Below are 24,018 nucleotides of genomic sequence, written 5' to 3'. Positions count from 1 at the left end.
TTATTGTATACATTTTAACTTGTCAAACCAGATTTTGTGAATAAAGCTGTTGAGTAAATTAAAAAAATTAAGGCACCATTTCAACTCCAACTCCAGTTTAGGTGATCTATTTCCATTTAAGTTGACGTATGGCATCATCCATTGAGAGGGCTCTGCAGCGTCAGGGTTTCATCACGACTCTCTCAAACCACTTTAGACTGAAAAACGTGGTCAATCTCAACATGTGGCTTTTCTTTAGTCCTGTAAAGTTCTTGACTTGAAAAAAACCTTTCAGTAGAGAGACAATGTTTATTGAAATGAATGTTTCATTTCCACCTCAATGTCAGTCATCTTTCATGATTCAGCTTCTTGAAATAGACTCATGCAGGTTCAGGAGACTCATGTGACAGCTGGAGGCAGCTTCCTCCTCTGAGACTTCACCCAGCCAACCACAACCCATGTGGCATTGCGTCTCTTTAACCCCCTCAGCCATTCATTAAGTCTCATTCTCCCAGCTTGGACAAAGAGCTGCAAATTTGTCTTTTCTTTTGCTACAAATTACTGCATTTTACATCACAAACCAGAAATTGCTCTTTGATGTTTGGCTTCACAAGCTGTTTGCTGTTATTGGATATGTGAACGCAGACACACAACAGATTGCTGGGTACATAAATGTTCGTAAAGGTGATCATTCATGTTGAAACAAGTTGCCTGCATACATCATTTAAGCAGTGTCTTTGTTTGAAATTCAGCTGTACCACTGCTATATACCCAAATCAGTGTAGTGCAGTACTGCTGTACAGAACAGTTTGTGTAGCTGCTCAGATCATTGGCAGAGGTCGACTGAGGCACAGTGCCACGTGGCTCATAGTGGGCTAATTAAAGTGCTGCAGTCTCAGAGCAGGCACCATGGCATGCTCACTTTCTGTGTTTCTTCTTAAATCAGTGGTTCACAAATGCAGTCTTTGTGGGTGTTGATCTCTTTCCAGAGGCTCCTTGTTTCTGAAGATGTGTTTGAACAGAACCTTTAGCAGTGCTGATCTGATGTTTGTTGTCAGTATCATAAATACTTGAGCCTTGTTTGTTTCTTAGTGTTGTTTGAAATAAATTTCATCGTGTGTTTTAAGTGTTTTTATGGACACAAGGGCAGAATATAAAGCAAGGAATATCAGTGAGAGAAATACTGTTTTGTTTCATGGGGGAGGTATTAAAAAACAGTTACTGTAGTATCAGATGTTATAGTTTTTATTCATGCTGTTACAACAATATGTAATTATGGTAACTTACTAGGAAGTGAAATGTAAAGGAAACTATGCCAAGATGTTATATGATAAAATGATTTTTCATTTTGTTGTGATTTTTAATGTTGTTTTACTTTCATGACGTCGTACTAAGTGATTGTGTGATTTGACTCCTCACTCATACTAACTGTCATACTCATTCATGGACATTTATGCGTACCCCTGTGAAGAGCAAAGGAAAAGAGTTTGAGAAAGTCAACAACAGAGTGATACTGCGTCTGTTCATTTTGTTCCGTCTCAGGTTCAGCTTTTTGTGTCATGGTTCTGCTTTCACCAAAATCCCTTTTAAAGGCAAAAAGATAAACACAAAATGCCACGTGTGTTGATTTGTGATCTATGAATTCCTTTACTTGTTCTTCCCACTTATTGTAGTGTTTTTTTAAACTGTTCAAACCAGGTCTCAGCTGGTCTCAGTGCACGCGTGACTTTCTCTTTCCTAACCACTTAGATGACTTCCCCTGTGGAATACAACCAAATGTGAACAAGTTTTCATAGTGAGTGTGCCAGAACAGAAGTGGACCTCCCTGCGTTCTGTTGTTCTTGCAGCTGAACTACATATACAGCCTGTAGCCGCTCTTCACCATCATCGTGTGAGATCTGAGCCCTGCCTATAATCTCATGCTTTGCTGCGGCTTCACGAGGGGGTGATGTGCCGCAGAGCAGCCTGCTGGGTGCCTCACACACAATCATTAGATTAACTACACAAACACAAACCACTGCTGTGCAAGTAGTGGTTCCAAGTGCCAACTCTGCCTGAGATGTGTTGCTCAGAAACACTGTTGTGCCACAGAGCGAATGAAATGGGAGGCATGGTCTAAATGAAGGAATAATCTAAAGTCCCACCAAAATAAAAGACTGGCAGTGTCAGGTAGAGCACCACAATATGTTTTTTAAGATGATAATTCCCACTTGTAAGTTTTGAGTGACAGTCTTTCTCTCACAAATGAAAAGCTGAATTAGTATGTAATTTAACCTCAAGTGCCTTACTTAGTCTGGTGTGACCATTGCTTATGGTGGCTAATGTTAGTGAACTTCAGGTAAATATTGCTGTCTTATGGACATGGCTTGCTGACCTTATGACTCTTGCTGCTGTTGTTATAATGGTATAGAATTTTAGCCAACACTAACTTAGCATTATTCCATTTTGGTCACTCATGTTTGACGATAATGATTTGAAGCAGGTGCAGGTGCTGACCAACAGCAGCCTGTAACAGCCAACGGCCAGTGTCACCAAACAAGCTTCGATCACGTTCTTCTCGTGTGTTTTGTATTACTCATGTGATTTGAATGAACGTGAAAATTCTGCTCATGTCATAAAAGGGGGGAAAAAAAAAGGCGAAAGTCAGTCACATATTTAAAGTATATGCTATGTAATGTGACAAGGGGCAGCTGTGAGAGTTTCCAGTGTTTGTATGTGTTCATCAGTGGGAATGAGGTTGGAAACAACCATAAAACATGGGTTAGCTCAGGCTCCCTGGGAAAAGATGGGAAACCCAGTTGGTGTGTAATCTTTTTAGATCTTTTTTAAATCGACTGAGGGAAGCAATGGAGTCTACATGCTTTTGGGATCAGACTCTCAGACTTGCGTACGGCACTGTAAACTGCTTGAATTGTTGTTGAGTCATTTGTCATTTTGTTTTTATTTTTATGGGAAATATGAAAAATAATCTCATCTTTTTATAATCTTATTAACTATATAGTCGGTTAAATAAGGGAATCTCGTTTAACAAGTTAGCACATTCCCCAAATCCTCTGCAGAGACTGTAACATTAATCTTTATCTTTGGTCTACAATAGAAAAATCTGCTGTCAAATAACCATGCCTCAAATAACCATACAGTTTGTCAGTCTGACGTTTATTCTTTAACTACCATTACCAAGTACTGTTAAAGGCGCAATACCGTGATACAACCAGATTTCATCTGATGTTACCGATGTTAAACAGGTAAAGAACAAACAAGTGGAAATATTTTTCATAATAACATTAACAATACAAAACACAGCCACACAGGGACAAGTTTCAATTCAAAAGTACATTAAAATTCTGCATAAATTAGAGACCTAAAGAACAATATTCCAGAGAGGTAATATAAAACTGTACATGACAATACATTTGCAATACATTACAATATTTATTCAAAAAAGTGAAATAGCACCATGAAATAAAAAATTCTCATTCAAGACCAAAAACCGCACAGTTGTAACAGGAAATACTGCATTCGTAATGTGAACAGTGAAAGCACAGGAAGCACGCACAGCGTTTTGTTGACAGTCTATTTCCTGGGTTGATATTATATGAATGACAGCCTGGTGGTGTGCTGTAATAGCAAAGAGTTGTTGTTCTCACGTGCCTTCATGTCATTACTTTCTCAACTGTGGTTACATTTTGATCAAGGCAATTAAATTTGTTACAAAATTTAAGACACATTTGTAAAATTGTTAACTACTCTATGTTTTGTCATGGTGACAAGTTTCTTGAGATGGCCTCCTTTGTTTTTTTTTTCTACTTTTTGTCTTCTCTTTATACATTTGTCCTTAAATCTCTCTTCTATTTTTGATTTTCTATCAGGAACAGTCACTGCTGATGACAATCAGTCCTGGGATCCTAATCAATCATATTTGCATGAAGTCCCTCCCATAACATCCCAGTTTCCCACCCTCCTCCCTCTGACCCTCGTCTTTCTATTTACTGGCATGTCATTGTCATTCAACCTCCTTCCCCTGCCATGTTGAGGTGTGGTGAGGAGTTGTACAGTTGCTCTGTCATTAAATCTATGTGTTCCTTAATTCACAGGAAGTTGTTGGAGATCTGGCGTTGGTGGTCAAACAAGTCCTCCACCTCTGCGCTGTAAGCATCACCTGATGGAGGTAGACAAAGAGGAGATGTTGAAAACATGGCTACAAAAACAGGAAGTATTGAGATTTAGAAACAGAGAGGAAGTATGTGCACTGAAAACGTCTCCACACTCTACCTGCGTGGCATCCAAACATGTAAACTCGTGCTCCATCGTACTTGCACCGACAGCGCATCACATTGTTCTGGAAATCAGACTCAGCCATGTCTAAGGAAGGATTGACCTCCACCTGTGAACGAGAAGGGACTCGAGATGAGATGCTGCAGCATTCAAGTCACATCAATCAAGTCCTCATCACGGTTGCACATAGTCCCCAGCTGATCAGACAGGCTTTATTTAAGGACTTTCAACAAATGTAAAGACTGCTAAATAAACTGTCATGATAAATGTCATGAAATGTACTCCAGTTCTACTGCTGTTCTTTTGCTATGTGGAAAAGTACCCATGTATTGATAGATGCACTGTCTTCGCCATCTCCATTTCAAGGCTTGTGCAGACAAGTCTGCCCCCATCTCCACACCTTCATCCTGGCAATTGAACCACTTGCAGAAGCAGCTATAGCATCCCAGCTTGTCTTACCTGATGTAATCTATGGCCACATACATTGTATTTCCTTGTATGCAGATGATATTCTATTATATTTGTCAACAGGAAAAGTTTCCTTTAAGCATATACTTATCCTTTTAAAGCATTCTAAAGACATCTCTAGATATAAAATCATTGTTCAGCATCCAATCAAATACCCCTCAACACTACAGCCAAATGCATCCCCCCTCCAGCTGAACTGTCAATGATTCCTTTACCTATCTGGGAATAAAGATTCATCCCACCACACAAAAATCTATTTGAGAAAAATTTGAAAATACCATCTATAATTATCAACTAGTATGTTAGCAGGGTTGGATATCAACCATAATAGTTCAACTTGCTGTTGTTTCCATAGAAGTCATTTGGAGTTCAAAGAAATGTGGTCTATCATAAATATGACACAACTATGTGGCTCAACAACTGTGGTTATAACCACAAGGTTAATCACAGAACTTATTTTACACCTTACAAACGCGATAAAATCTGCTTGACCACTAACCATTGCTGTGGTAATATGTGAGAATATTCTTCCAGATGTTTTGGGAGTGCCCCATTGTCTCACTTTTTTGGAAATTCGTTCATTCCACATTGAAAGATTTACTACAACATGACTGTGTTTCAGACCTGACTATGTGTCGATATCAATCTCCTGTCTGAATGCTAAATATTATGTCAGAGCCAGGAGATGGTTATCTTGGAAACAGGAGAAAACTGCATCTGTCCAAAGTAGGAAAAATCAGCCTACAGGCAGCTCTACGGGGGGTTACTGTGCACAGGAGTATTGCATGGTTGGGAGGCCGGAGTCTTCGCTGGTTAAGTTGACAAAGTTTGTGTTTAAGTCTAGACCATGAATTCTGCAAGACGTGTATTTTAATAAAGTAAGGGAACAAATGAGAAAGTAACACTTCACTTCAGACAGCTGGGAAACAACTGGTTTACCACCGGGCCAACTGAGAAGCCACAGGATTATTGTCCTCTCCTTTTCTATACAGATCATAATGTATAAATTTGGGGTTCAAGTGATGCATGACATCACTTTCCACTGTTATCTCCATGCAGGAGAAAAGAGGGCCAGAGATGCAGATGACAGTTTTGGGTTTGGACTTAAGTTGCAGCCTATCATTAGACTGTAGCCACGGTTGGTTGCCATGGTTTGTTGTTTTCCACCCTGTCTGCCTGCCTGCACCATATATAAGAAAAGCACACAAATGAATTTTCCTGATGCACACATCAAACAGATAACCTGACCACATATTCAACAAAGCAGCCCCATTTAATTTTTTTAAGTACAGTATAAATTTTGTGGTTTCAATTTTATTTACAGTCAAAGGTCCAAGATGTAAAATATTCATAAATCACCATTCATTTTCATTATATTTTCAGCCAGATAGTGTGTCCAGAACTTCATATATTTTTAATATTGCATGTTCAGTGCAGCCAATGATTTCAACACATATTTTATAGTCCCGGTGTAAAACACCATATTAACTTGGTGGCAGCTGATGTCCTTTTAAAAACCCTTGTAATAATGTGAAACAAAGGGCCCACAGCCTGTTTTACAGAACAATGAAAGGTCGTCACTGTCATGTAAAAGACTGCAAGGTCGTGCATGTGATTTTTAAATGGCAGAGCAATCAGGAGCAATCAAGCTGAGGTGACTCAATGGCTTAAATGTATGGTCTTAAAAATGGCTGCCACCCTGCGATCCTTGGTGAAGACTCAAAGAAACACCCAGCTGCATGAAAGGCGAGCGAGCATCTGCGCCCTCCCTCCATCTCTCACTTCTTACACAAATTTATGAGCAGCTCAACTACTGTTGAACCACAACCCTGACCACAAAGTGCTGCTGGGTCACGTTGTCGTGGTAACAGTGGATCTCTGCTTTATGACATGTGTGTGGCTTTATCTCTTAAGACGTGGCTTGTCACATGCATCCAGGCTCATAGAGCGCTGACGGACCACACCTGCATGCACGCACGCATGCAAGGCAAACTGATTTTATGTAAACACTCAAAAAATAATTACACACTGTAAACATCATTGCAGCTTGTTGCCACTAAGCTGTCAGGAAAAAATAGAACAAATGACACAGAGGATAGATGAGTAGGTCCCCACAGAAGATTGGATGTCTAGAAACAGATGAGACACTTGATGTCGAACCAACAAACTCAGCTTTTAAACATAAAACTGGGTCTGTACAAATGTAAAATGCTGACAGAGCTGCTCCACTGCCAATTAGCCTGTACTCTCTGAAAGGGTGGACTAATAGCAGGTCTACTTTCTATATAAATCCAGACTAAATTCACTTTCCTTAAATAGACACACACCCTTGAAACTGCATACATGCTGTACACCTGAAACAGCCAAGACCCATTTACTGAAATTATAGTCTTTTATCACATCTTTTATCTCATGTGTGCCTTCAGATGTTGAAACACCAATCCCTGTGTTTGCTCTGTTTTTTCTTTCTTTCTTTTTTTTTCCACTTTCAGGCCTGATCCAAGAGGTTGTGTAAACGATTAAGATGATGCCACTTCACCATGAAGATTGAAGGGCGGATTATTTTTTTTCTCTGCATTTTTATTGAACTAGCCATTTCACAATTAACTCTACAGACATCTGCAGCTGTTTGTGATAGAATCAGGTGGAATTTCCTTAGTTAGAAAATAAGCCTCCTTACCTGGAAGATGTATTCACCGGGTCGTATGTCTGTAATGTCGATCCACTGGCAGTCAATATCGTGGCGGTAGGTGTCCCAGCATCCCACTGAGATACCCTGCTGTCCCATGTTATAACAGGCATACCGCTTATGGATACCTGGTAGAAAAACAGTTGCAAACACATGAAGAGAGAGATAAAAAGAGAAGACTCTGATGTGTAAATTTTCTTGACTGTCAGTCGTTGTGGACTGACAGCCTGAAATTATAACAAAATGATTTAAAAACCAGATCTTTTTTAAGGAACTTTCAAGTGAACAGAAAGGATCTAAACTGCATAAAGCTGTCTGGGTTTTGTGAAGCCAAGATCAATTTAGGCTTGGCCTCTGATCTTACAGCCTGCCACTGACTTTGAATGCTCATTATGGGATTTCAGCTTTGCACTTTTATGTATTCTTGATTCCGTTGTTTGTCACGAATCTGCTCCCCTTTCCAGATTTCCCTCAAAAAGCCCACTTATGTAGCATTAATCTCTAATTTGTCTTACCGTCAGGGCAGTAGGTGTCCTCCAGACAGAAGCTGGCTTTGTGACCCTCAGCCACCTTGGACCCATTGAGGGTCAGCAGATCATAGTGGGTGAACACCTCAATGCTGTGGTAGTGCCTGAGGATTGGATCAGGATGGCAAGGTTAAAGGCAAGACATGTTGAATTTGCTGCTCTTTTTGTTGTTTACAAATTCTCACCAACATCATGCTGTGAAAAAAAAAGGTTTATTTGAAATACAGCAGCCATAAATCTGACTGCTTTTTTTTGAAGGCGTCAAACTGACATGGACAACATCTGTAAAAACACAAGTGGGCAGATAGATATCAGTGTGGTGTCACTCTTTCTCTCATTACAGAACCATTCACAGAACAGACTCTACCAAAAGCTAAAGGTCAAACCATGTGTTTGCTGGTTGGGGAGGTAGTGATTGAGTTGCGGCTAAGAGAGACACCAAGCTGTGCCTCCCGTTTTGGGACACAGAACCACAACCGCTGAGATAAGAAGCCAGGCTGCATGAGTGCAGTCATGGCTCTAACTGTAACAACTGGGTGACCAGTGAGGAGATGTTTATTGTAAACATCATTTTGGAGGAGAGAAAAAAAAAAAGATTGTGTTTATTGCGTTAAATAACAGACTTTTGTATGTGTTTGGTTATTTATAGTCCATGTTTCAAAAATATCACTGCACTGTGCTGCACCCAGTGATCACATTGCACTTGCAGTTCGTCTTTGCTTGCAGACTTTGAATTTTTTGCAGCAACTTTCTTAAAGGCTTCTTTTTCTTGTGCCAGCTCCTAACGATGCCCAGTCCTGTGCCATGGAGGAGACTATGCAGCTTTTCTGTTCCAACCAAACCCTGCAGCAGCTAAAATCACCACATAGTTACTCCCTACCTGGTTGCAGGCGTAAAGTGAGCAGCTGCTGTTGCAAATTAAACCCTGAAAGCATCCTGTGAGTGACACAGCTGCTGGGAGCAAACACTGTTATGGGGCCTTCCTCCTCCCAGTCTTACCTGTGACACTGGTGCCACGTCCAGCTCTCTCTAGTGGCTCGGGGTCGGAAGTCAGCGCGGCCCAAGTTCATGATACGGGAGGAGAAGCGCAGCAGGCGGCGGTGTCCATACGGCCAGTTCATCCTGGCGGCAGAGGAGGACAGGCAATTCTCCTCATTAGCACAGGTGAGCAGGTGGAGGGGTCGGTCCTCCAGGTAGGCCGTCTCTTGGACAAGCTGGGCATCCAGGACAAGGTCAGGAGCAGCTATGAGAGGTCAATACTCAGAGTTAATTTCACTCCCACTGCGCAAAATATGCGATTGTGCTGAAATGTTTCTGTTTTTGGACTCACTTTCTACACACGTGACTCCTGCAGCTCTACCATCTCCTCCTCTGGGACAGTACACATTTGTGTTTCTGCGACACTGCTGGATGGACATCTCTGTGCCGATGCAGTGAGTTCCACTCAGAACCACGTCAGCAGCATCTGTAGAACCAGGCCAGTACCAGGTCTCCTGCACAGAGACAAGAAGAGAACAAATTCACACAACAAATCATTAGAGCTCATTTGTGCAGCTGTGGAATAACGACCGCAGGACATGACAAATGTCACAGCTGAAGGTCCATAGCAGCCTCTGCTATAAACTAAGAAACCCCATTTTTTTATAGGAACTATCAGTACACATTATCACATTTTCCACTCTTTTTCACAATTTTGAAAGTGCCTGTTAAATGTTCCCAGAAGCCCCCCTCAAAACACACTCACGCTGCCCTTTCCATGCACAGTTCTATTTTCAGTTTGTTTGCTCTGTGAATTTCTTCCGATCTCTCCTCGCCTCACTTTCCCTCTTTTATTTTCGGTGTGCTGGAAGTGGACGTTTGAGAAGCCTGTAATTACCTCAGGCCTCGGTAATAACACAGCACAGACACACAAACAGCAGGACGGAGAGAGAGAGCGAGTGAGAGGAGAAAATATAGACGCACACTGAACAAAAGTCTCGAGAATGAGAGGATGAAGCAGAAACTTGCAAAAAACACCAACAGACCTGTTTCTGCTGTTTACCTGATGAGCTCTTGAGGCGAAACCCAAGCCCAGCTGTCGGCAGACCACCATGGCCTCGTTGATGCCCCAGTTCTCACTGCAGACGGCTCCCCAACGCCTCACACCCCCAACCTCCATTAGCACCTCCACACGGCCCTCTGATGGCTCTCTGCCTCCTGCCAGACGCACCTGAAGGTTCAGGGAGGAGACAGTGTTTTCTTGTCAGTCCAGAAATACTGTTAAATGCCCGTCTGTGGATAGGTGTGCATGTTTCCATGTGTTTCTCACCGTGGCCTGCATGCCGGTGTTGGGGACATTGCAGCGGACCGCTACATCCTGGGTATGTTTGCAGGTGTAAAGTGGCACCGGTCTGTGGGGACAGTCTGTGATTGACTTCTCCCTGCCTGTACACTGCACACTGTTCATGTGGATGGGACCAGTACCTACAAGGGCATGGAGCTTCAGTTGAGTGATTCACATATGTTTTACCAACCATAAGCCACATGCAAAAAGACAGCCTACTCACACACATACGGTACATAAAAGATTCTAAAACCTGATGGCTCTTTAGCCACAGATGTCCACAGAGTGGGATTAAGAGCCCAGACATGTTCGGGGCCTGTGATGTGGCTCTGAAACTGAGCTTAGCCAGAGAGCTCTCTCTACGCTGAACACCAGGGCCACACTTTATGAACAAAAATAGATACCAAAAATTGCAAAATGGAAGAAAATCTTTGAACACATCTATGTTTGCGTAGGTGTGTGAGGCGCAGGCTAAAGCCTTAAAAAACCCTGTAATTTGGCCTTAAATAGCTAATGATGTCATCAAGTCTAGCTGCACTACCCACAAGCCTTCACATTACTCCTGCAACACACAGATTCATCTCCTCTATGCTATGTATTCACACAACTCTGGTAGACTGGCCTGAGGCATTAAAAGCCACAATGCTTCATTTTGCCATTTAACCATGTTCATTATTCAGACACAACAGCAGAATAGCACCTACTTTAACAGAGCCCTAAAAGTAACACTCCAGCGGTTTCCATGAATTACATCATTAAGTAAAATAGAATGAAGGAAATGCACCCACCATTATAGGACATGCTATGTGCTCATTTGGGCAGAAAGATAATGGGAGGAAATTAACGTGATTACAGAGTCAGTGCAGGAAAAAAAAAACAAAACAAAAAAAAAACGAGTGTGTGAAAGTGGGGTCTTTGTCCCAGAAAAATGTTTAACTCTGTTACTGCTAGATGGTTTAGCCGCTATTTTTTCGTGGCCACAACAAAAGCAGTGCCAAAGTAATCACAATCTTTCAGAGCGTTTGGTCCTGCTCAGCGCTGATTGCCTGACATCCTGGTTTCAAAGCTGCGCTGACTTTTCACATACAGCAGGTTTATTTTGACAGCAGCACATGCCATTGTTTTGTCGCTGGAACCTCCAAGCATAGTTTACACTCGTGTAATTGGTCATGGGTAGAGTTCCTCAACAATCAGCATCTGCGATAGAAGTAGACGTCAGGGTGTAAACATTTTCTCTGGGTTTATTTGTGTGCTCGGACCCATGGTTCTTGGAGTGCTGCGTTTTGCTGAGTGTTTAGTCTAAAGGGTCGCTCAGCTGAAGTGATCATGCTCAGAATGCATGATGAACCCTGATACAGAGTCTGGAACAGTCAATATCAGATCAGTAGCCAGGGGTCTTTTTTATACTTATTATAAAATTATTAAAGATGTCCATGAGGGCAAGAGGACGAATAAAAACCCAGTTATAGCTTTGTTTAAACATGACCTCACTTCACGGTGAATAAAGCTACATAAATACATCACTGGAAAGCAGCACAAAGATTACAAAGTGCAGTTTGACATTATGTACACATGTTTATGTGTCCTGTCTTACCCTGTCCCAGCTGAGCCTTGGTGAGGGCCTCTTTGGCAGTGCCAAAGCCAAGCTCTCTGCACACCACACTGGCTGCGTTGATGTCCCACAGGTGGTCACAAATGGTACCCCACTTCCCCTCCCTGAGCACCTCAACACGGCCCTCCCCAAGACGGGACCCTGCCTTCAGGCGCACGACGGGCTGGAAAGAGAAAGGGAAAGTTACACCTTTAAAGCCTGTCTGCACTTTCAGCTGCATTTCCAGATTTAACAGCTGTACCAGTAAAACAGATTTCAGCCTAATAATGAAATTCATTTCACATATTTTTGTTCATTGTTATTTTCTAATAATGATAATAATGAACTTTATTTGTATTGCACCCTTCATACAAGAAATGCTGCTCGAAGTGCTTTACAACAAAGAAACCACAGTAAAGTTAGAAACAGAGTACATAGAATACATAAAATCAACTAAAATAGAACATTTGAAATAAAGTGCAGCAGTGCATAAGCTTGAAGCAAAGCCAAAGGTTTCAGGCCTGTAACAGGAAGTCTTCAGCAGTCAAAGGCTAAAGTAAAGAGATAAATTTTGAAAATATTCAGGGAGCTGGTTTCCCTGATATTTATAGGCAGCGCGTTCAAGAGCTAAGAGTGTAATTGACAATGGCTGCATCTCTGATGTTCTTTTGGCTGTTGCTCTAAACCTGATGATCGCAGTGTTCTTGAAGGCAAATAGTGATCAAGGGAGTTAGCAATGTAGCTTGGTCCTAGACCATTAAGGGCTTTGTATACAGCAGGAGGAACTTAAAATCAACTGTGAATGTTACAGGAAGCCAGTGCGAGACAACTTTTTAGTCTTATTTGCTTTTCTTGCTGAGAGTTCAATGAAAAGATCTTCTTAGCTTATCTTAGCATAGCAAATAGACCAGGAGCAGAGTGAAACAGCTAGCCGAGCTAATCACAAAACAAAGTAACAAAACCCACCTTCCAGCACCTTCCATGATATCTAATTGATTTAATTTATACTCAAACAGATGTAAGCTGTGTGTCTTTAGGTGTCACTTTTTCCCTTTGGTTATTCCTTATAGAATTGAGGGTGTAAGAGCAGATGGTGTAATAAGCTGTACAGTTTTTAAAGCCCCTTGAGGGCTTGTAATTGTGTTTTGCAATTCTGGGCCACATAAATAACACTGACTTGACTGGACTTGATCTTTATACTATAGATAATTGTTCAACTATTCTTCAACTATTTAGCTTACACGCATATTTGAGTGTGGTGTCAACTGTCTCATCTAACTCTCTGCAAGAAAACAAATTATAGCTCCTAAGATATCAAACTATTTCTTTCATTTTCACACATTTGTTCACAATTTGTATTTTTTCAACTCCCCCTCCACACTCACCGGCACAGCAGGTGGTGCTGGTGCTCTGCCATAGCGTGTGAACTGGGATCCAGGGATACAGCGGACCACAGCGTGCATGCCACCGCTGCATGGGACGTCACTCCTGGGGATTGACAGCTGTGCCTGGCACTGTGCCAGAGAGACCTCCACACCCTGACACTGCACCTTCTCCACCCAGTAGCCCTTCTTACTGATCTGGGTCCTCAGCCTGGGGCAGAGAGATGTTTGTGATCTGTTACTTCTGATCTTTGATGCACAAGTTATGAAGTCCTTCAAAGTGCAGATTTTACCTGGAGGATGGATCGGCTAACTTGGAGTCCCACAGTTTCCTGAGAGAAAGAGGACATTACATTATTGATTTGTTTTAAATTACATTACATCTGTGCATCTTTACATCCAACAAACCAAACAACCAGGCATCCTACAGTATTCCCTCCTCCTGTGCTCCTCCCTCCTCAGCCATCCTTTCTTCTCTTCCTTGACATCCCTACTCTGTCTATCAAACCTTGAATAAACAAATTGAAAGCTATGAAGGAGACACAACATGCCGGAAAGGGCATGTGTGTCTTTGGATAAACATAGCCCTTGTGTAAGTGATGGCACTGAGAAAGAGAGAGCAAGATTGACAATAATGGATCACATAATTTCCTCTTTCTTCCTGTCTTTCCTCTAAAACCACCACTTTCTTGTCATGATTTTTTTTTTGTATCTATTTTTTTTAAGATCTATTCATGGGTATTTCTGTTTCAGTGTTTGTCTATATGTCTACAGCGAGTGTCTGGTTTGGCGGATCCATGGGGAAAAAAACTAAAAATATGAATAAGCCACCATACATTAATCCCTGCAGGAAGTCTTATTGAGGTCTGCCAACTGCAACAGGCTTTTCTAGACTGTGTCTAGTTTCATGGGTATTACTTTAACCTAAAGTCAAATCCTAAAGGGAAACAGTGTCCATATACAAAATGAGCCCTCTTCACCTTCACACACACACACACACACACACACACACACACACACACACACACACACACACACACACACACACACACACACCATGCTAAAGCCTAAAAAAAAAAGAAAAAAGAAGAAGTGAGAATTCAATAAAAAGAATGATTCACACACCAGGCACAGTCTGGGAAGTGTCCCTCTGAGACATACACACACACACACACACACACACACACACACACACACACACACACACACACACACGCACACACACACACACACACACACACACACATTAGAGCTGACCACTTGCATTGGCCAACGTGACCACAGACAGGTGCAGCGTGACTGACGCCCTTCATGAGTGTGCCTGAATTACATGAGTCAGAACACCGAGTATAGACAGGAGGAGAGTTTACTGAACAACCAGATTCATGATGCAATTAAATATTTGGCAAACTAAAACAGGAGATGTTCCCTCTCCAGGAGAACCCCAGTATCCTGGTATTCCACAGGTTATCCTGCACACTCCCATCGTGAGATGAGAAATGTGTTTGAGGCTGGAAGGGCCTACAAGGAAACCCGCAAAAGGAACCCTGAATCAGACAGACTACTGTATGGAACATGTGCACAACAAATAATTTACAATCAGGCCAGACAGTGAGGGGCAAACTGTGTATATATGATTTCTCTCACAATAATAGAAATTTCCGTCCACAGATAAACTTACATATCATTATTTTGTGATGTTTGCTGCAGTCTAGCAGTGAGCAGTGGAGAAATGTAATTTAGACAGCCAGTCTGGTCCAGACAAATGGTTTCCTCTGGTAGATACATTTGTTTCTTTTCCTCTTCCACAATGAGTGCACACAAAGTAGTGAAATCCGCAAAGAACCACTAAATCCTTGACTCTGTCTTTGCTGTAGCTGCACTGGAAATATCTTAAACCTGCAGAAACAGTTTATTTCATGGCCACTTGTGTTGTCAGCACAGCACTGACAGCGTGACCTTTTAAACTGATATGACAAGCTAGCAGTTAACTAACTAACAGTTGCTTAATTACGCATCTAGAAGACATGAAGCAACTTAATCATTCATCTGGAATCATGTTTCTATCCACCTGATGGATATGAGCGCAGCGTTAACTCTATTCTGGCTCTCTTTCTGGTCACCACCAACTTCTGAGGGCAATATTTGGCTTTTTAGTTGCTAAATGCTGCACTATGTTAACCAACTAGTCGCTGACTGTATCTGTGAGCTGAGCTTGCAGCACACAGTCAATTTGTAGGAGTTTTTTGAAGAAAACAATTATGCTGCTGCTGATGGTTGATGTGATCAGTGAGGGTGAACCTAAATGTTAAAGATGCTAAAACAGCCTGTGGAGCTGAGGAGAACTGCAGTTTTTAGTGACGGTCTCTGTGGGACTTTCACTATGAGCTATTAATATAACATTTCATTTTCGTAATATATTCATTTAAAAATATTGATTAGCGCAGCTTTGAATACACTTGTCAGGCACTACATGTTAGAGGAAAACATTCTACTTTTTACTCCAGCTGGAGTTACTAGTTGCTATTTAGTTGCCACTAAATTTTACATAATATTGCAGCTAGTATCTCTCTTAATATCTGTTTTTTTTTTTTACTTCATTCATGTCTCCCTTCAAATATTTCCTTCCTTCTTTCCTACTTTCCCTCTGTTCTTTCTCTCTCTCTCTTTTCTCTTTTTTGCGTCTTTTCTCTCTCACTGTTTTCTTCATTCTTCCATTTTTCTTCCCTGCCTTCCTTCTATTGCCCTTGCCTTGTCTCTAAAACTGGAGATACCACCTCTGTGAGGGAACAAGTGATAAATCTTCACGACAGAATGGATGTCTGTGTTTCAGGGTAAATTTCGCTTGTGCTGATGAGATGTGAGAGATCCTTCATGCATACATATGTAATGTATGTATATGTGAGTTATATATGAGTGTGTATTTGTTTGTGTCTTGTATATGTGCGTATGCGAGCCCTATCTGTGCATGTTTGCACATTTTAAAATGTTTCATAACTTGGTGATAAATCAAAATGAGAGAGACAGACTCTGAGGGGGTGTTAGTTCATGGTTTGGAGGAGGTGGAGGGGGGGAGTGAATACTACCCATATAATTGCCTGCTCTGCTTGGCAGTGTCTGCTGTGCGGTCGAGCAGTATCATGTTGGTTCACACACACCAGACATGGAAATATGCACGTACATATCAACTTTCCCTGCCTTGCCTCTGTAAAAACAGAGCTCTTTAAAACCCCAGCATTGTTACCAAACGTTATGACTGCATGCTGGGAAACAAGGCAGTGATGTAAGACTGGAGCCTCTGTGCACTGGGCAACTTTTATGAGCATCTCCTAACTTCACAGGAAGAGGAAAAGCATGTTTGTTTGGCTTTCACTGACACATTTCAGTTGTCCTGCTGAGAGTCAGATCACAGTGGATGTAGCTGTTTGGTTGAGTTGAGGCTCGCTCACTCTTACGAGGAGATTTAAAGGAAGGGAATCACAGCATCAAGCTTCAGGCGCAACATTCAGGTTGACCGCAGCGCTGCTGAATCCTTCAGCCAGGAGAGGACTTTCTTACTTCTCAGGATCTTCAGCTCAATGCCAGTTTTTTTTTTATGCAACCCTGACCACACAATGCCATAAGCCACACTGGAGAGAGGAGCTGACTGTCAGGAAAGCACAGATAACCTGTTATTATACTGCATGAATGCAAAGCTGCCTAACTGGAACGGTTGGCTCACTCAGGAGAGAGCAGGTTGCCACACTGACTCCACAACACCCTCTAGACAATCCCATCAACCTCCATGGAACGAAAACTCAAAGGGGTCATAATGATGTACTTTCCATGAAATGTGGGTCTTAGTATAATTGCCACAAAGGCATAACAAGTCTTTTAAAAAAGCTGTAACTGAGGAGGGGAGACGGAGCGGGGGGTTAAAGTAATTGAGCTGAAGACGTTAGTGTCAGCCTCAAAGAGAGTGTAGATGTGATGAAACAAGGGAGCTGGAAAATGGCTTTAGCACTTGCTTTTTGTAAGCACGGCAAAGTGGGGGAGTATTTAAACATCTGTAAAAATGCGCTGAGCAACTTAACAGGCTGAAACAAAGCCAGTCGCACCAAAAAAACAACCACATGGCCAGAGAGGGAAGTGCTGACACAGCGATGGGTGTGCAGCAGGTTCAGTCAAGAGAATATTCTAGATTAGAGGATCTCTCGGGCCGTAATTACAGCTCTTCTAGTGGCCACAAACCCCAAAGAAGAGCAGGCATGGGACACTGCCAGCACAGTGGGTAGCAGCAGTAAGATGCTATGTGACTGTTATCATGTGTGGATCAATATAGGCCCAAACATGAGTGTACAGCCACGCTATGTGGCTCTGTGAGGCTGTACTTAGGCACAGCAGCGCTTTCAGCAGAATCATGCTCGCATGCTCACAGTGACAATGCTAAAATGCTGATGTTTAGCTTTTAGAATGTTTACCATATTCACCATTGTATGTTGCTCAGAGTCCAGCTGAGGCTGATGGGAATGGCAGCAGGTATCTTGTTGCAAACCAAAGTATTGGACAAAGTTCAATTTTGACCTGATGATGGCACTGGATGAAAAGTGAGGGGAGTTATTACAATTCACCCTGAGGAGAACAAGAACGTCTGTACCATATTTCATGGCACTCCATCCAATAGTTGTTGAGATATTTCACTCAAAAACAGAAACATCAACCTCAAATTTTGAGTCCATCTGTCCAAGAAATGTTGAGATGTGAATGGGCTTTATCCTCTGGGGACCACGAACATCCAAACAAAACCAAAACAGACATCACCATCCCGAGAGGCGTGCTGCTCGCATGGCTAAAAATGGCGAGTATCACTAAGTACATACAACACAATTTCAACCTCACGAACATTTTCAAAAGGACTCCAACATAACTATCTGCTTTGAAATACATGATCCCATGCGGCACCAAAGATCCACCTCTTGTTGCTGGTTATTTCTGTTAAAAAACACCCATCAGCTGTTTACTGCTGGACGAAAATGACTGCTGCATTCGTCTCCCACGTACCAGGGTGGAGGTTGACAAAAAACAAACAACATTCTCTGGCCTGGTCCAGTCTTTACACAGGCTGCTGCTTGGGTTCTTGGCACAGAAACATGGTGCTTCTCCACACAACTCTGAGGTGTTTTTTCAGCGTTGTTGTCCACATTAGCATTAGATTTAGAAAGTTGGCAGGACGGACAAGCAGACTTGGCCCGATTCTTGATCAAATCTTTGCTCCGTCTGTGACTTTAAAGGGCTCCTGTTTTGAGCAAAAGGATGTGAGGACAAATAGGGTCAAAGTTTCTCACATCACTGCAGCTGAATATCACGGCTCCAAAGAAGCTTTAAGAGATAAGATAATACGAGAGAGAGTTATTCATTGCTAGGCTGTGGCTGTGGTGGTGAACAGGGCAGCTGAGGAGAGGCAGTCTGTATGCTGCTGCCGAGCAGAGCATAACACAAGGGGTAATTATTGGCGACATGGAGAGACAGATGGTGCAGGGCAGGCTAGCGGTCAGTACAGTCGTCCTGTTAGCCAAGCCATAAAAAGACCTCTGTGGGCAGACAGACGGACACACAGAGGGTTGTGTTCACGTGTGCACAAGTATGTGTGTGTTTGCGTGTTTATTTGCGTATGCTTGTGGATCTTGTACATTGTTTATGCAAGGGCTCGTAAGAGGCTGCGCGATGAGGTTCGACGGAGGGACCTATTAGCGTGTGTGTGAGTGAGGTATTGGGGTTTTGATGGTATGTTTGTAATGGCTTTGAAGGTTTGTGTAGGTGCTCCAGTGGGTATTTATGGCTAAAGTTGGACGGATGAGTTGGATTTATGGAGACAAAATAAGCACGACAACCTGACATTATTAGTTGAGTAAATGATTTGTGTTTGAGGGACAATAAAAGAGCTCTGAAAACATATAACAAATAGAAAGCTGAAGTTTCTTTTCCGACCGGGCCTCTAGCTTTTATAACTCAATGAATTTTTTGTCTATATGCTAAACTATGACTGGAGTACAGAGCACAATATTAGCACATTGTAAATTAACAAAAAACACACAATGATTGTTTTGTTGGGATTCAACAGCTGCAGCTCACATGCAGCTGTAGCATTAGCACTTTTTTGCACATCTGGCAGATGTGGAGAAACTGTCTAATTCATTTAGAGTCATGTCTCTATCCACCTGATGAATCCCAGTCAAATATTCCAGTATGGTTTGGGCTCCACCAACTCCAGAGGGAAATATCTGGCTGTTTAGCAGTGAATGCTTCACGATGTTCACCAGCGTCATGTCGCTGCTAACTTTGTCTATCTACTCTTTGGTTTTGAAAGGTTGTCTAAAGTGAGGTTTTTGAGTGAGATTTTGCTGAAAAGAATAGAGAAAAGAGGTGATGATTATCTGCAGGTTTTGTTGCAACACAAATATATTGAGCTATTGATGCTAGCCAAGGTCTGTTCTACTTAACTACAAGACATGTCACTGCTTAGACCTAATCACAATGATGCTAAGGTATAAAACCTATGAATTTATTTTGTGATTTAATGATATTGATATTGATATTGATATTGATATTGATAGAGACATGCAAAGAGATTAAATTGCCTCAATAAGAAGTGAGTCCTCAGACTTTCAAAGATTCCACTGTGCAACAGAAAGTGCTGCTGCATGCAGGTTTCAGTGGGGGTTTCTTAATTATATAAGATTAGAAACCATGTAAGGGAGGTTTCATGTAAAGACACACACCATAATGATGATGATAATCTTGTAGTCTGGATCTGACATTAATAACATACTCTCTGAGACTATTTTAAAGGTCTGCATTGAGGCCCACTCAGCCAATGGGGCAGACAGACCTGGCGGACGGCCGGACTCGGCCAATGCCACACTGGACATGTCAGGCCAAGTGTGGTTGTACTAATGACAGTAGTTGTGGTTAACCTCTACTACAGGGGGTTAGGGGTGGGGTTGGGGGAATGGAACAGCAATCCAAGCATGGGGCCACCTAATCTGTGAAGGGATGTGCATGCCACCACACTTTTCCATCCCTTTCATAATACACACACACACACACACACACACACACACACACACACACACACACACACACACACACACACACACACACACACACACACACACACAGAGTCATCTGTTATGCACTTTTAGGGACATTACATAGACTTATATTCATTTCTTTGAGACTTACCCTAACCATAACCTACCCTAACCTCTCCTTTCCAAACCCTAACCCCTAACCCTAACCCTTAGCGTAACCTTAACCTAAACCTAAACCTAAACCTTTGCCCTAACCTCAACCAAATATTTGATGATTTATGTTATGGGGACTTGTTTGGTCCCCATAAGGAGGGCAGGTCCCCACAATATAACTGTGTACACAGATTTATGTCCCCACAACATGTGTAATGCACACACACACACGCACGCACGCACGCACGCACGCACGCACGCACGCACGCACGCACGCACGCACGCACGCACGCACACACACACACACACACACACACGCACACACACAGTGTTTCTGTCTGCTTTCTCCTCTGTTACTCTGCCATGGCCGCTCTCACATACTCACCTGTAAGCATTTCGGTCAAACGCTTCTGCAGCTGGAAATCCTAACATGCCACAGGCGACACGGCTGCTGCTGAGGTCCCAGCCATGGCTGCACACATGACGCCACCTCCCAGCATGCTTCACTTCCAGCACGCCTTCTGTCACCAGACCGCCATGGTTGCTGGACAGCACAGGCCGTAGACGGATCTCCTCCAAGTGAACTGATCCCTGTCCATGACAAAACAAAAAATGTAAAAGTGATTAATAATTCAGTATGGCACTGCTTTATCCTGGAAAAAAAAGCTTTTTCAATGCCAGAAGACAGAGATGGATCCTTGTCACACTTTCTGAAGGCTTCACCCTCAACCCACATGAACCAAGCTTTTGTCATGCACACTAAAACAGAATTAACTTATGTCAATAAACAAGACATTGTTTAACTATATATCTGCAGACAGCACGCAATCGAGAGAAGAATAACATGGTAAGATGACATGCTATGTCTCTAATCATCACACTCTCTAATCATCCACATTATGTACTGCAGGCAGCAGGAAGGAAACCAACAGAAAACAGAGTTTGTTTAATGTGTCAGAATATGTGTCATGATGATTACAAAATGGTAAAGAAAGTGTAAACTCTGCAAGTTGAAAGGAAAGTAAGGTAAACACAAGTGATAAATGTCTTGCAGTTTGCTTTCATCTGAGTTTCTTGCACGTTTGAAGAGTCTGGGCTGTAGATCTTCTGGTGGTTGGGTGCTAAACTTAAAGTCCTGCTGCTGCATAAGAACTGGATCTGGAGAAGGTCTGGTTTTAGGTTTGTCTCTAATTATACATGTCCACTGGCCTGTGGCTCCACAAATGACATGTATGGGACTCTGTATAAAGCTAGATTGGGCCACTTTTTTGGTGTGTACTAGAGGTTGTGTGTGTCTGTGTGTGTGTGTGTTATTACCTGCGTGAAGTGCGCATCAGTCTCCACTCCCATGTCTGGATAAACAGGCTCTGGTTCAACATGGTTCCCACTGAGCTGCTGATTCCTGTCACTCCTCCGCTCTGACTGGAGTTGAGAATGAGGCTGGGACCGCCTGTCTACCTGTCCCCCTGCCTCTCGTCCTGCTGCTTGTGGACTGTTCCTTGCTGCCTCCTGTCTCTGCCTGTAGGACCCACCATTTGCCAGACGTGGAGGTAGTGAGTGCCCTTGTGGCAGAGCTGAGCTAATCTGCGGGACTACTCTGGAACCGCCGCGACCCCGTCGCAAGATCTGGATCTCATGGCCGTTTTCCTGTGGGGAGATGTTGTTGCGACGGGAAGATGTTGGGTTGCGATGGAGGGCGATCTCATGGCCTCTTGCAGAGGAAGCTGGGACTGAAGGTGGAGCTGGAGGGGACACAGACTGTGGTGGGTTTCTCGGTCTTGGCTGGCTTGGCTGTTGCCTGGAGGATGGAGCCCCCTCCAAGGAGACCTGTGGGTAACCAGGTCTCCTTTCTGGGCTGCAAATGACCCCCAGGTCCTCAGCATGGGTGCAGTCATTGATTCCCCAACCATTGGAGCGACAGTCTGCAATGGAGAACTCTGTGCCCTTGCAGCGCACATTGTCCAACCAGATCAAACCTAACAGCAAGAAAGGTGGTAAGTGATTGAATTAAAAGAAATAAAAACTTTCTAAGTGACGTGTTGAAGACTAACGGCCATTGGTTGGACATACCTCGGCCCTCGCCAAACTTAGCACTGTGCGCCCAGGTAAAGCCTCGCTTGAAGCCCATCTGTCTGCACACTACGTTGGCCAGGTTAAGATCCACCTCGTCATCACACACCGTGCCCCATGCGCCATTATAGAACACTTCAACGCGTCCCTCATTTGCATTGCGCCGGCCCACGCCTGCAAGACGCACAAGCACCTCCTGGGCAGACAGCTGAGGGGGGTAGTGGAGTAGCAGGAAGAGGAGTGTGGACAGGGAGCTGAGGAACAGCATCCTGGAGGGAAAAAAAGCAGGATGATGGGAATGAAATATAAGTGGTGTGGGAAATGAGCAGCAAAGCAGTACAGAGAATAGAGATGATGTACATATAAAGCTTGAGCACCTAAATATATATGCACATGTTGCCACAAAAATCCCAAAAATCACGCAAAGTCATGAAACTCACATTCCATACTCTGACAAAACATGTAATTAGAAAATTCTCTTCTAACCCTAATGGGACATTCCACTGTAAAATGAAAGATTGATAGGTGTTTTTTATCTTCTTAAATAATCAGAGTCATTTAAAGGACAGTCAGATGCTTGAGAAACACTGTGAAAACGGAGCCCAGTCAGGGCACAGGGAGCAATAACCAAAGCTAAAAGTAGCCTCTGCATCCAGCCAACGGAAACTTTGGCTTTCCACAAACCCTCAAGCTTAGCTGCATGCATTTAGCCAACAGACACAAAAGCAAATAAACACCATCATAAAAATGTTCTCACACATAAATAAAGCAGAAGGTCTGTGCCTGTGAGAGACGTTTTGGTTAATGAGCAATGATTAATTCATCCTCGGACCACCCCTACAATGTTCTCTTCTAACAGAGGGGAAGAAACTGGAGAGATAAGCAGATCTGAGAGGTGAACCTTATAGTCAATTCAAGCACCCATGGGTGACAGTCAAATTCCATTCCTTTCCATGTCTACACACAATACAAGAAAACATGTGTAAATAAAAGCAATAATTCAGATTGTTGGATGAGATCAGGCAGCTGCAGGGATGAAATTAATGATGAATTATGGAGAAAAAATGGACTGAGGCAAAGGATGAAGTAAGGAGAAGAAAGAAAATTGCTGCTGTAGAACTCACCTATCTGTTGATCTCAGCTTGGAGTCACCAGGAGAAAGAAGGGAGCGAGCACTGGAGGAAAGGAAGGCAGTGCGTTCGCTCCTGCTGTCTCTCTATTCTCCTTTTCCCTCCCTCCTTCGTTTTCTGTCACTCCCTCAGATCTGCCACTTCATTCAACCCTCCCATTTTCTTTATTTATACAACTTTTTTTCTCCTTTTCATGGGGTCACGTTTGTCCTTTCCATCATATATCAAAGAAAATGTGCAAAATGAAAAGCAACCATGGGAATCAATGAAAACACAGAGGAGAGGCATTCAAAACATAATATGTGATTTTTTTCTTTCTCCAATTGTCAAATCAGACAACAGAGATTGGGATGATTTGGGG

At 42.7% G+C, this 24,018-nt stretch overlaps 1 protein-coding gene across 1 annotated transcript; it reads right to left on the bottom strand.

Moving 5' to 3' along the window:
• Positions 1 to 3,960: 3,960 nt before the first annotated feature.
• Positions 3,961 to 23,701, bottom strand: LOC139344369 (lysyl oxidase homolog 4-like). The gene is made up of 15 exons (XM_070982474.1): positions 23,652 to 23,701; positions 22,528 to 22,796; positions 21,775 to 22,433; positions 20,843 to 21,048; positions 13,528 to 13,566; positions 13,238 to 13,445; positions 11,856 to 12,036; positions 10,247 to 10,401; positions 9,980 to 10,147; positions 9,269 to 9,431; positions 8,938 to 9,181; positions 7,927 to 8,042; positions 7,403 to 7,539; positions 4,252 to 4,363; positions 3,961 to 4,138 (listed from the first exon to the last, which is right to left on the bottom strand). Exons 2-15 carry the CDS (start codon positions 22,793 to 22,795, stop codon positions 4,068 to 4,070), a joined length of 2,727 nt encoding a protein of 908 aa, XP_070838575.1. The 5' UTR covers position 22,796; positions 23,652 to 23,701; the 3' UTR covers positions 3,961 to 4,067.
• Between the last annotated feature and the right edge of the window lie 317 nt (positions 23,702 to 24,018).

The sequence above is a fragment of the Chaetodon trifascialis genome, chromosome 2 (genome assembly GCF_039877785.1).
Source record: "Chaetodon trifascialis isolate fChaTrf1 chromosome 2, fChaTrf1.hap1, whole genome shotgun sequence".
Lineage (NCBI taxonomy): Eukaryota > Metazoa > Chordata > Actinopteri > Chaetodontiformes > Chaetodontidae > Chaetodon > Chaetodon trifascialis.
This window is presented reverse-complemented; position numbering and strand designations above follow the sequence as displayed.